This window comes from Lipotes vexillifer, unplaced genomic scaffold (genome assembly GCF_000442215.2).
Source record: "Lipotes vexillifer unplaced genomic scaffold, Lipotes_vexillifer_v1.1 scaffold1306, whole genome shotgun sequence".
NCBI classification, from domain to species: domain Eukaryota; kingdom Metazoa; phylum Chordata; class Mammalia; order Artiodactyla; family Lipotidae; genus Lipotes; species Lipotes vexillifer.
The window spans coordinates 638,604-652,159 of NW_006786512.1; the positions used below are offsets into that span (position 1 = coordinate 638,604).

Genomic DNA, 13,556 nt, shown 5'->3' on the forward strand with positions numbered 1-13,556 from the left:
CCCCCAGTGTCACGTCTCTGCTTGATGATGGCCCTGTTACCCTGAGGAGCCACAGGGAAGATTAAGAGAAATGGGCAAAGGGAAGAGGAATCTGTCAAGTGAATATATAACATTTTACTCATCAGTCGTCTCTGGGGGGATTTCAGGGTTGGGGAACGTGTTGGGATTTTTTTCTAGGGCAATAATGCATCTCTTAAGAAATATGTGTTTGATTTTATACAGCCTGAAGGTTAAGGCCTGTTTTGAATATACTGCCAAACCCACTCGTTACAATCCTTCAATAAGTAAGTACCTGGTACTTTTAAAATTATATCTTTTCTGTCTGCCAGGTTGAAAGTTGCATAAATAAAAGAAGAATAAAAAACTGTAATGGCCAGAATAGGTCCATAAATTCTGGTTTAAAGAACTAAGTCTATCTGTTGTCTCCTCTTTAATCAGGAGGGTGAAGCCCAAGGGGAAAACTGCATTTGGTCCCCATTTGAAGTTTCCAGAGCAGATGGTGTAGGACAGAATGAATGCCTTGGAAAAGTACTCATTTGCTTCCACAACTGTTTCCTCCATTTCTGTCTTTGAAAAGCAGTGTGGAAAATTGGTTTTGTGCTTGTGAGGTGGCGGGTGGTAGCTGTAAAAGAGTGACCGCAGGAGCCCGTGTCCTGCTCTAATAATTGCCAGTTTACAGTCTCTTTGCTGCCCGGTCCCCTCCCAGAGGCCTCCGTGGCCCAGAACACCCAAGCTGTGTCCCTTAAGGTGGGCCCTGGGGGAACGTGAAGGCCGGCCTTGAGAACTCAGAGACTTGGGCCCTGCTTCTGGTTCCAGCACCGATGCTGACTGACCGTTCAACACAGAGCAGGTCCCTTAACGTTTGAGTTTTTATTTTCCTATCAGTTTAAAAAAAAAAAAAATGCTTCTGATAGGAATTACTACATAGGATTGTGGTGGAGAGCAAATGAGATAAGGTGGGGAAAGCAGGTTGTCATTTATAAGGTCTAGTCCGCTTCCTTTCTTTATAACCCGAATAGGAGTTTTGCCACAAAGTTTGACAAATTTTTAACGATACTCTCACAGTAGTGATGATCACCAAGGCCTTGTCTGGTATGTTTTAGTAGCAGCTGCACCTCTTCAGGAGTAAGCCAGAGTGAAGTTGGGGGCCTAGGAATTTAAAGAAAATCTTTTCCCCGAAGAGGAAGTACAGAGTGAGGGTGATTTCCTTCCTGGGTCGGCCGTGGTCCCAGCAGCTTGGTATTCTAGTCCAGCAATGCCCCCAGGAGAAGCTTTCTGGAAGGACAGGGTGGTCTATTCTCATGGCTTTCAGTTTTTACTCTACCTTGAGATGGAGTGAGTTCTCTTAGGGTTTGTCTGTGTTACCTAAAGTATTACTTTCTTTTCTTTATTAAAAAATGTCCCTTTATAACACCCCAGAATTTGACAACTAAGTCGGCCTTCACCCAATCCATGCTGTCATAGGCCCACTTGGCCTTCATCTTACCAGATTTTAAACTGTCCTCAGGTGGTTTCTTCATCTCTTTGACCTTTTTAGGCCCCTTCTTCTGGGCCACCTTCTGCTGTACAGTCTCCCCACAGGATCTGTGGACCTTGCATGGAGTGTGCACGGTATGCGTGTATTAGGGCTTTCTACACCGGAGGAGCCGTGGCCTTTCACTTTACTTTTGATGTAGCTGGTATTTTATTGAGTACAGAAAATCGTTTTTTGTGTGGCTTTCGGTGACGACACATTTTATGATTTCTCACAATCTGTCATCCTCTCAGTGTAGTTTGTGTTGTTTTTACCCAAATACAGTGCCTTACACTTGCTGGCTTGGGTGACGGGCCTTTTACAAAACATTGTGTTTGGAAGTGGCCTAGAGAGACCAGGAGAAACAGTGATTCTTTGACTGGGCAAGGAGAGGAAACGGAGACACGTTTTTTATTCTATTGGTCGTGTTCTCAAACCACTCTGTTTGCCTGTAGACGTGAAATCTCACCAGAACACTCCGTGTCTTCCCCCAGATCAATCATTTATACAAAATAAATTACAAACTTTCTTTAGCTTTAATGCTGCACGTGATGCCATGTAAATTAATTTTATATTCTGTAACTACTCCATTAACCAAGTGTGTATGGATGGCCTACTATAGATAGAACTTTTTTTTCTGAAGACATTGAGAGAAAAACTGTTTTCATTGCCTTTGCTTCCATGGTATTGGGAAATTCTGAATCAAATAAAGCAGAACTTGCAGAAAGCTGCAGAAGTTAATACCTCTAAAATCTGTGTTTCCAGTGTCAGAGAGTGTGAGCTTATTGTTTGACTAGGCTGTTTTAACTCAGCAGTCCTCAGATGTGGTGTTCCATACGTACAGATATTTATAATTGAGCCTTAATGACTATTCTACTTGGCTTGCCCCTCAAAAGGTCAGCAAAGGTGGCCGGCAAGGATTTTAAGATGATGTGAACTGCCTGGAGGGTCAGAAAAGGTTAGAGTGGGTTTGGTAGATAAACGGTTTTAATGCACCCACACCCTCCCCTGCTTTTGCTGTGAGGGGCACTCAGCATGTGAGCCTTCGTCTGGTTCATTGTGAAGTTAGCAGGTCACTGATAAATGGATGATGTCAAGGTTCACAGAGGGCCTAAAATGGAGGCACATTCCATTTGGCAGCCGTGACATTTAAGAATTCTTTAGATGGACACAGAAATTACTGTTGAAACTGTCATTTCTAAATTTTGGCCTTCCATATTGGAACAGCTATTGTTTCAGCATAAGGATAACGTCACGTTGTGTGTGCGCAAATGTGCATTGGCTGTATTGGCGTGTATGCTTCTGTTCATCTATTCTACCAATTATATTTATGTCAGGTGTTCTGCTGTTGCCGGGGAGTACAGTGGTGAACCGACCGAGGTGATCCCTGGCACGGCTTTGCCTGGGAAGATGGTCAGGCAGTCACAGCTCAGCAGGCTAAGTGTGGTTATGAGAGGAATACTGTCGGACCCCCATTGGGGGCGAGGAGAGGCTTCCTAGAGGAAGCGATGTCCACGCTGAGATCTGAAGGGGGAGTAGGGTTAGTCAGCCAGTGACGGGGAGTCAAAAAGTAAGGGTGGTCCAGCCGGCAGAAGGGGAGAGTGACTTGTGCAGAGGCCTAGGGGAAGTGGGAACCTGCATGTCTAAGAGGCTTTGTAAGGCAGTCGTCTTTTGTGTTTGTGACAGAGACTTTAGGAGTTGCCTCCATCCCTCACTGTAGGACCCTGGGCCAGGCACCTAGCTCTGTGGGCCTCCAGTTCTTCATGTGTAAGAAGAGGGAATTAAAATAGATGCTCTTAAAAAGGTCTCTTCCAAACTCTAACGTGAATATTAGAACATGGGTTATTCATTTTCTGGAGCAGATTTTTTTCCTTTGAAGCTACCTGCCCTGGCCCTGTACACACTGGTTCACTTCCTCTTCTGATGGTTAGTGAGTGATTAATAAATGTAAGTCATTTAAGTATTGGCCCATAAAGAAACATAGTTAGAGTTAGCAGTTACATATAGCAAACTGGCAACGAATGCATTCTGAAGTCAAGAAATGAGATTTTTGATCATCCAAACCCTAGCTTGTCTCCAAGCTCTGTTGGGGTTGTAGGTAATCGCAAGCAGGATGTGCCTTCTGGGGCTTTGGAAGGGGAAACTTCGGTTGTCGGAGTTTTATTAGCTGACAAACGGGCCCTCTAGCCCCTGAAAGGAAGTATATTTTACCTTGTAATTCTTTTTCTTTTTTAAGTGAAAAGTCTCATCCTATTGTCAAAAGACATCTCCATCTCTAATATATATTGTTCCTCTTTTAGACAACTATCCTTTATCAAAGCTTTTTTTAAAAATTTTTTTAACATCTTTTTGGGGTATAATTGCTTTACAATGGTGTGTTAGTTTCTGCTTTATAACAAAGTGAATCAGTTATACATATACATATGTTCCCATATCTCTTCCCTCTTGCGTCTTCCTCCCTCCCACCCTCCCTATCCCACCCCTCTAGGCGGTCACAAAGCACCGAGCTGATCTCCCTGTGCTATGCGGCTGCTTCCCACTAGCTATCTACCTTACATTTGGTAGTGTATATAATGTCCATGCCTCTCTCTCGCTAATGTGTGTAAGAACCACCTGATGATCTTGTTAAAATGCAGATTCGGGTTAAGTAGGTCTGGCTGGGGCCCAAGGTTCTGCATTCCTGACACAACTCAGGAGAAGCCCCTGCTGCTGATCTAGAGAACTTTTTTGAATTTAAGCATCGGACTGTTGAAGGGGGAGCCAGTTTAGACGCTTAGGGAGTGTTGGCTGCCCTCCTGTTGTCTGAGGTACTCTGAGTTCTAGAAACACAGTCAGAAACTGATTCTTAGATGCTGCTCTGAGGTTTTGACTTACTCTCGAGCTCCCCCAGGTGGCCCAATGGAAGTGTAGCTTTAAAACATTGTTCACAGCAATGGGTAGGAGAGAACAGCTTGATTTGAAACATCATAATTCAGTCAGAATGTACATTACCAAGGAAATATGAAGGAAAACAATGGCAGTGGGAAAAAGTGTTCTAGGAGGGATTAAAATATATCAAAAAGGAACTCACCATACTTACAGCTGCCTTGTGTATGAATGCACTTCTGAGTTGCCATGATTTTGTTGATTTCACCTAGCCATTGCGGGCACGCTGGAGGCTGAAAAGGAAAGAAGAAAATCTGGGCTGTCATCAAGAGTTCAGTTTCGAAACCACGGTTCTGAGCCCAAATATACGCAGGCGCTCACTCTGAGCAGGCAGAAGCAGAAGGCGTGCATGGAGGAAACCCTCTGGCTCCAGGTGAGGGCTGCAGACAGATCAGTTCTTTTAAAGGGGGTCCGTGGTGACGTGGAGATTTCTGACATTTATACTAGCAACCCATTTTCCAGTACAAAGGAAAGCATTGTTTCGGAGTTCCCCAGTAGCATGTATGTCATGCTTAACTGTATCTCTGCATACTTTCCAGGAAAATATCAGAGATAAACTGCGTCCCATCCCCATAACAGCTTCAGTAGAGATCCAAGAGCCGAGCCCTCGGAGGCGAGTGAATTCGCTTCCAGAAGTTCTTCCAATTCTGAATTCAAACGAACCCAAGTCTGTTCATACAGATGTAAGTCTTTCTGACTTTCATTTTGCCAATTGTTTGCCGTGTTATTATGCTAAATCAGACATCTCTGGGGGCAGTAGAACTAGTGATTGATTTGCTCTAAAGGCCATTCCTTTGCAGTAAATAAGCTTTTTAATATATGCAAGGTTTGTTGCAGAAAATGTTTCCCAAATTAGCAGTGAACATATACAGGGTACAATTTGGAGCCAGAGAGTATTTTTCTTAATAATTTTTGGCCACTGCAACTTATTGAGACTATAATTGACAGAATTTATTATTCTCACATCAAGTTTCTCCTGTAGCTGTATGTAGGAAGAAAAATGTGTTGTATTTTACCACTGAGAGCATTAAAATGTAGAAAGGAAACTGTTGTTAGTCTGAACATTAAAATCAAGGAGTATCAAAATTCAGCTAGGCAAAAATGTATTAACAGTGAAATAGTCATTTAGTGCCTAATGTAGCCTCTGTAATCTTAGGGAGAAAAATTTATATTGGATGGCTTGCTGTATACCACTTACGAGGTGCGGTCTCTTTGCTAGGGTTTAGGATGGCTGAGATGCCAGATTAGGCTGGGGAGCGGTGACATCTTGATTTGGCGTTTTGTACTTGTTGTCAAAATCTAGTTCATACTGGAGTGTCCACTCTGAGGCACCTGGTTCTAATGGCTCACTGACGAAGGTTTTCACGAGTGAGTTAGGCTTGGGGGCTGATGCCTAAATCTGCACATTGTAGTGTTTATTGTCATCAGGCATAGTTCCTTGTATACTTTTCAATATACTCTCAATGTCATAGTCACATTAACATTTCTTGTATATATTGCCAGCTCCATAGTCACATTAAACGTGACAAGCAAGGAGACGGTTTTCCTAATTATTTATCAGTGTGATTATTGAGCACCCCTTAGCACAGTGCAAGATACTCTGCCCTTTGCTTTCCTGACCTTGAACTCTGTTTCCCCATCTGTGCAATGGGGCTCTGAGTAGTATATGCCTCATAGGTCCCTTGTGAGGATTACATGAGTTAAAATATGTAATCATGTGTTAGGTAGCACTGTCATTATTATTGGTAATTCTTACAGTAACCCTGTAGAGTAGGGAGGTGGTATCCCATGTCACCTGTGATGAAACTTAGACTCTGAAAGGTTAAGTGACTCGCCCAAAGCCATACAACTGAGTGAGCAGCAGAGCCAGGTTTACTCTTTACTCTCCTACAGCACCTCAGTGCTCTGGCCGGAGTGTTCTGAAAACACAGTTTCATTAAAGGACAGAGTGGGCGTTTGATGCAAAGTATGTTTGTAGCTTGGATTCTGCTGTCGTAATTGTCACACAGGGAAATGAACTGTATGGAAACAGTCACCTATTTAGAGTCCTAAGTGATGTAAATTACAACGATTTTGTTTTCCTACAGGTGCACTTCTTAAAAGAGGGATGTGGAGACGACAACGTATGTAACAGCAACCTTAAACTAGAATATAAATTTTGTACCCGAGAAGGAAATCAAGACAAATTTTCTTATTTACCAATGTAAGAATTGCTCCATAGCACTAGCACAAATGACTCTGGCTTTGCAGTGACTTTTTGTGAAGGGTTATTGAAAATGTATTGAGAACTTTGTCATTTTCCTTTTTTTTCCCCAATAGTCAAAAAGGTGTACCAGAACTAGTTCTAAAAGATCAGAAGGACATTGCTTTAGAAATAACAGTGACAAACAGCCCTTCCAACCCAAAGAATCCCGCCAAAGATGGTGATGACGCTCACGAAGCTAAACTCATCGCCACTTTTCCGGACACTTTGACTTATTCTGCATATAGAGAACTGAGGGCTTTCCCTGTAAGTATTTCTGGAGACCATGTTGGACGGAAAAAACATCGTGTGGCAGGTGAATGTGTTGTGATCTGGTATGTTCTTCTGTTACAGGAGAAACAGTTGAGTTGTGTTGCAAACCAGAACGGCTCACAAGCAGACTGTGAGCTTGGGAACCCTTTTAAAAGAAATTCCAGTGTAGGTGATGCCTTTACATACTGTATTTTAATGTTTTAAATAACATTACAGTGTCGATATGCTCAGTCTGTGTTAACAGCTATGTCTGTTTTTTTAGGTTACTTTTTATTTAATTTTAAGTACAACTGAGATCACCTTTGACACCACAGATCTGGATATTAATCTGAAGTTGGAAACGTAAGAGTTCTTTCAACCTTCCATTCAGAATTGTTTCATGAAAACACAGCCAGTCAATGAATCGGCCTTTATCTAAATCATAAAAGAAGTGTAATTTAATGAGAAAACTGACTGTTAAAATAAAACCCTATTGTGTCCTTTTCATTTTCAGAACAAGCAATCAAGATAATTTGGCTTCAATTACAGCTACAGCAAGAGTGGTTATTGAACTGCTGTTATCGGTCTCCGGGTAAGTGTTTGTGTTTAGCACAACAAATCAGTGTTTGAAAGAACCATTTACAGTCCTCGCTAAAACTGGTGTTTTTTAATTTAACAGAGTTGCTAAACCTTCCCAGGTGTATTTTGGAGGTACAGTCATTGGTGAGCAAGCTATGAGATCTGAAGAGGAAGTGGGAAGTTTAATTGAGTTTGAGTTCAGGGTAAGTGGCTGCAGTTGGCCCTTCTGTTCTATGTACTGAAAGCTAACATGTGCTGTATATGGTCTTGAATATGTAATTTTAACAAATAATAATAAATAAACATGATAAAGTGAGTTTGCCAGCTTTTAAACACCATACTGGCTTAGTGTAAAAGTCATGTTTTCCAGAATGGAGAACCACAGCTGTCATTCAACATAAGATTCTGTTCAGAATCCAGTTCAGTTTGGTCCTAGAGAGTTTTAATGTACATGTGGTGTAGAGAGAAAGGAAAAATCGATTTTTCCCCCTCCAGAGTCTGTCTATAAAACAAAAATCTCAAAGTAATTTGTATCTGGCTTTAGAATGTGTTATGATTTATTTATTTCTCTATCATAAGGTCATCTCTCTTACTGCTTGTGGTTAATGTTCACATCCTTTCCCGAGCCCGGGTTTGTGATGGTGAATGTGGGTTTGGCATATGCCAGTAAGGAAGACTAGTGGTTGCTCTGACCCATTTCAAAGTAGGCAATCCCAGTGGCTCTTGGTCCCGTTGAATGAACATATTCTCACGGTACAGAGGTGGCTCCTAAGTCATAGGCAGGTTTAGGTCTGTGTGTCTCCAATCATGTTCCTGAAAACACAGTGACCGTTGTTGAGGTGTGAAAGTCTGAAGTAACAAGAATGGGCCCACCGGTGACTGCAACAAGGTGAAGAGGCAGAATTCTCCTCTGAAAGCATCTCTTAGCTCTGCAGACATGGATGGGACAGGTAGTGGGTGGTGGTCATGGCACCTAGGCAGATGTGGCTGAAGGAGAGGTCTGTGGGTTCCGGAGAAGTCCTCCACACAAACTCTTTCGATTTCTGCTGCAGGGAGCTGCTCCCTGCCCGCCCCCAGCTTGCACTCGTGGGTTCCTGGCTGCCAGAAGGGTCCTACTCCGGGTCTGTCAGTTGTTTATCCCAAGCCTCCCCTGCATAGTAAGGACGGGGGCAGCTTCATTTTTGCAGCAGGGGGGGCTTCCCAGAAGCAGGTTGTGGGTGCACTGCCTCCACACAGGCTTTGTCATCCGCCAGGCAGTGTGGTTACAGAGTGATATACAAACACACATGTGACTTTTTCCTGGGTCTGTTGAGAGCCTGGCATATCTAACTGCAGATTCTGTTACAACAAAAGTTGTTCCTGGATTGAATGAACAATTATTTCTCTTTGATCTCTCTTTTCTTTCTGTTTTTATTGACAGGAATCTTTAAGCACAAATCTCTATTTTTTTTTTTTTTTTTACAAATCTCTATTTTGAATGCCCTATCCATACTCCAGTTTTGGAAACTGTGCTTTTATCGTAGTATTATGCCAGATATTTTGGCTTTTTTTCTCTTGGCAACAGGAACTGCTTACTTAATTTTATGTTGAGGGAATTACACTGAGATAATTATGTATTATTTCCTAACAGGTGATTAACTTGGGCAAACCTCTTAAAAACCTCGGCACAGCAACCTTGAATATCCAGTGGCCAAAAGAAGTTAGCAATGGCAAATGGTTGCTTTATTTGGTGAAAGTAGAATCCAAAGGATTGGAAAAGATAGCTTGTCAGCCACAAAATGAAATAAACTTCCTGAAACTAAAGGTAGGTTGGTGGATTTTACACTTAAATTATTTCTGCGCCTTTGGTGATGGGAGAAGGGATGAAGATTAATTGTCAGTCATGTGAATTTGGCACTGTTTGGGAGGGAGAGCTCAAGAGGTTTGTACAGTAGTACCAAAAAATTACCTTAGGTGGAACTACTTTGGATGTAATTCTTTTCAGGAGGCTCACAACTCAAGAAAGAAACGAGAAATTGCTGAAAGACAGACAGACGATGGTAGAAAACTTTCTTTATTTGCCGAAAGAAAATACCAGACCCTTGTAAGTATTTTTCAAGAGCTGTGAGCGTTTGACAGGAGGTGGCGGGAAGGCCTTCCCCAGACCACTGTGCCGTAACCCCTGCTCTTCCTTTTCTCCCCAGAACTGCAGTGTGAACGTGAACTGTGTGAATATCCAGTGCCCGCTCCGAGGGCTGGATAGCAAGGCCTCTGTGGTTCTGCGCTCGAGGCTCTGGAACAGCACGTTTCTGGAGGTGGGCTCCGCTGCCGGGCTGTGCCCCTCAAGTTGTCTGCCACCTCCCAGGACATTTCCCTCTTCACTAATGCTTTCACTAACTTTGTCTCCGACAGGAGTACTCCAAGATGAACTACCTGGACATTCTCGTGCGGGCTTCCATTGATGTAACTGCTGCCACCGAGAATATTAAGCTGCCCAATGCAGGCACTCAGGTGAGGGGTCCCCGGGCTTCATTCAGCTCAGAGCAGATCTCTCTCCTCCACCCCATGCCCGTGGCCTGAGGATGTGCTGCTCTGGAACTCATTTCCCTCACGGCACTGTTACCCTCTTTAAGGAGAAAGCAGATGGTATCTTAAGGTGCGGCCCACCCCAAGCAGTGTTTCAATAGAATCATTGCAGAAAGAAGTGATTCCCGGGTCATCTCGATCTGTGGTGCATGGGGTAGATTTGAGAGCTCTTGGCTCAAGGAGAGAATGGGTGCACCTCCCAAGTCTATAAAGACCCCACGTCTTGTACCGCCCCTGACGCTTGTCACTGTTGTCGGCGTGCCCCCAGTGACGGTAGCCTCACTGCATTATGGGGTAGCTCGTGGCATGTGTGGCCAGCAGCAGTTACTAGAAACGATCTCTATATAGGAATCCAGAGTTGAATCTTATAAAATCAGTCTCTGGTTATGGCCCCCTGGAACAAGTCCAAAATAAGTCCTCTCTCTCAGCCACGTAGCAGCCTTTGAAATAATTGAAGGAAACTGTCACGCCTCCTCGGACAGGTCTCTTCAGAGCTAAGCACCCAGCTCTTCAGTTTTTCGTCCTGCCCTGGCGCAGCTGAACTGGTTCCAGGTCTCTGCCCTTCCTGGGCCGGCCCCAGGCAGGGCTGAGCGGACGTGTGGTCTGCCTCCTTCAGCTTACCCGAACCTGCCTCCCAGTGTCTCAGACCCAAGCTTCTGTTAGTTCAGCCAAAAATTGTTTTTTAAATGGTTGCTGAGGATTGCTTGCATTTCTAGCAGCTACCGTTTTTACGTTTGTGTTCTGCTGAAACTTCCAGGTGTTTTCATCAGAATGTGCTGTCAAGCTGTATTTCCCATATCCCACCCTTGAGCAAATTTTAAAAATCTAAATGCATGCCTTTAAGTGTATCCTTGCATTTTATGTGATTTACTTTTGGTCCGTTGTTTGGGTTTACAACATAATTTTGAGTCTCGGTCATTTGCTCTTTGTTAACTTTCTATCCCTGCAAGCTTTATCTTTTTTAAAACCAAGAAGCATGCCTACTGTGTCTTCCTCCAGGTAATTAAGAAAACTATTGAACAAGAGTAGGAGCTTGTGTACCACTAGTCAGAGGTTCCTTGTGGGGGTCTGGCACCCACAGGGGCTTGTATCAAGCTCTAAAAGTAAATGCCTGCAGGTTACAGTTGGGAATGTTTTGCAAAAGAGAATGAATGGAGAAGGAAAGATTGTGAATTACTGTACTGAAGCTGATCTACTGATGTACTTACGACAGTGTCCTGGCTTCAGTCCTTTCACCAGCTGAAAATCCAGTGAGTCTCCCTGATCACCTTGGTTTCTGGGATATAGTAGCCCTTAGCTGTTAAAATTTATCATACAAACCAGGACACGTTTATCTGGGCAGGATGCTGGGGCATGTGGTGCAATCCAGGACTGTCTGTCCCAGGCTCACCAGGACGTACCCTCACCATGACCTTACATTACCTTTGCAGATTACTCCAGCCCACCTTTCTACCTCTTATTAATAGGGCATCATAAGGACTGTCAACTGAACTACACCCTCCCTGAGAATCCTTTAACTCCCTCTCTGACTGAAGGCAGTTGCTATAACTTCCTGTGACTTTTTTTTTTTTTTTTTTTTTTTTTTTTTTTTTGTGGTACACGGGCCTCTCACTGTTGTGGCCTCTCCCGTTGCGGAGCACAGGCTCCGGACGCGCAGGCTCAGCGGCCATGGCTCACAGGCCCAGCCGCTCCACGGCATGTGGGATCTTCCCGGACCGGGGCACGAACCCGTGTCCCCTGCATCGGCAGGCAGACTCTCAACCACTGCGCCACCAGGGAAGCCCTAACTTCCTGTGACTTTTAATCAGCAGCCCGGAGAATCACTGAGTTTTTAGAGCTGCCAAGAGAAAGAATACTTTAGGGGGAAGGGACTAACATTAATAAAATATTAATTAAATGTCTGCCATCTACTAGATGCTTTACCGATATGCTGTCATTTAGACTACAGAAGAATGCCAAGGTAGACATTGTACCCACTTTACAAAAAAGGAAGCAGGCATAGAGAGGGGATGTCATTTGGGGTCCTGGATTGAAATCTGTACCTGTCTGACTTCACGGCTCCTGTTCTTTGGCTCTGTGACACTTGCTCCCCATTAAGTCCCCAAATCTCAAGTTTAGATGAGAAAACTTGAGTCCAAAAAGGAAGGTTGTCTCTCCCTCAGGGTCACAGGACTAGCATGTGGAGTTAAGGCCAGACCTCGGGCTCAAAGCCCCTCATCAGGTGCTCTTGTTTTCTTGAAGATAATGGAACTAAGTCCTTTCGTATCCAGTCTCATGGCTGGGTCACAAATGCAGATGAGGTTCTCTTGGGTATTTCATGTTCTTTGGGCTTCGAGAGCCCATGCCTACCAACGGGAATTGGAATCTGTGCTGTAATCCTACTTGATTTGTTTAATAATTGGTAGATTTGAAAATGGGTTATTAGTCTCATGTCTAGAACCCATTTCTTTTGAAAACCAAGACTTTAAAAAAATCTCTAGTCTTCTGTTACCTCTTCTAATAACTGATTTCTGAGAATCAGTAGTAGCTCAGGTATCATATCTACACGTTTCTTTAGATTTTAAGGTGCAGTTTTGGGAGGCCTAAAGATTCAAACTTAATTCAAGTGTCAGGATGCCTTCATTTTTTATTCCCTCACTTAACTGAGGGTTTCAATTTCATTTATATCTTGGTTCCTCTCTCTTTTCCAGTGTCTAGATCATTTTTCTTTGGAGATAGAAGCAAAGGAGTTAAGTAATTTAGTCTTGTCTTTTGGTGTTAATATTGAAACATCTTCCCATTGCTTTTATTCTAATCCTGGCTTTAAAAAGATGAAAAAAAAGCCTTTGTTTCCTTATAACCCAACTATTTCAAGAGTTTTGTGTTCATTTCTTAATAAAACACTTTCAAGATATTGTTACAACAAAGAGAGAGCTGGTCACCTAACTGAAACAGCTAATGTGGTTACTAAAACTTTAGTATCAGTTAAATTGATCCAATTAACAATCCAGTTAGCCATGGACACACTGCGTGCCTTCCCTGCAAAAATGCTAGAGAAGCAAAGTTGAACAAGATAGTGTCAATTGTGAAGAATTTCACGGTCTAGGAGATTGCAAACTGGGAGAGAATTGTTGAAGTAAGCCAAGGAAGGAGATTACTTATGGGTTGTACTTATATACCCCCATTTCATTCCTAAGGAAGTAGGAAGAGAGTGTCTGAGCTTCCTGGCTGCCAAAGATGAGAAAGAATGTGATGGGTGAAAGTAGGCACATCATTTTTCGGGGGGAGGAGCTTCTCTTTTTTTGGTTCTAAATTCAGAGAAGAACTTGAGATATGGATCCTTTTATAAGATGGATTTCTGATATGAAGAACACTCACTAAGGGGATGGTGTCTTTAATAGGGAGTTTTGTAAAAGATAGGAAAATCCCTTCATTGGGAGGTTTCTTATACTGATGTTCAATAAGAGCGTAGGATATTACATGACAGAGTGATGTAGGGAA

The 13,556-nt window shown here is 43.1% G+C and overlaps 1 protein-coding gene across 1 annotated transcript in view; it reads left to right on the forward strand.

The window, feature by feature from the left end:
* Positions 1-13,556, forward strand: part of ITGA6 (integrin subunit alpha 6) — a 74,873-nt gene that overhangs the window by 52,328 nt on the left and 8,989 nt on the right. The window contains exons 11-23 of the mRNA XM_007458840.1: positions 223-284; positions 4,651-4,811; positions 4,978-5,121; positions 6,526-6,641; positions 6,758-6,947; positions 7,035-7,118; positions 7,216-7,295; positions 7,447-7,524; positions 7,612-7,714; positions 9,142-9,315; positions 9,496-9,594; positions 9,695-9,805; positions 9,903-10,001. Of these exons, the coding sequence (XP_007458902.1) occupies positions 223-284; positions 4,651-4,811; positions 4,978-5,121; positions 6,526-6,641; positions 6,758-6,947; positions 7,035-7,118; positions 7,216-7,295; positions 7,447-7,524; positions 7,612-7,714; positions 9,142-9,315; positions 9,496-9,594; positions 9,695-9,805; positions 9,903-10,001 (1,501 nt within the window). The remainder of the gene's footprint in view (positions 1-222; positions 285-4,650; positions 4,812-4,977; positions 5,122-6,525; positions 6,642-6,757; positions 6,948-7,034; positions 7,119-7,215; positions 7,296-7,446; positions 7,525-7,611; positions 7,715-9,141; positions 9,316-9,495; positions 9,595-9,694; positions 9,806-9,902; positions 10,002-13,556) is intronic.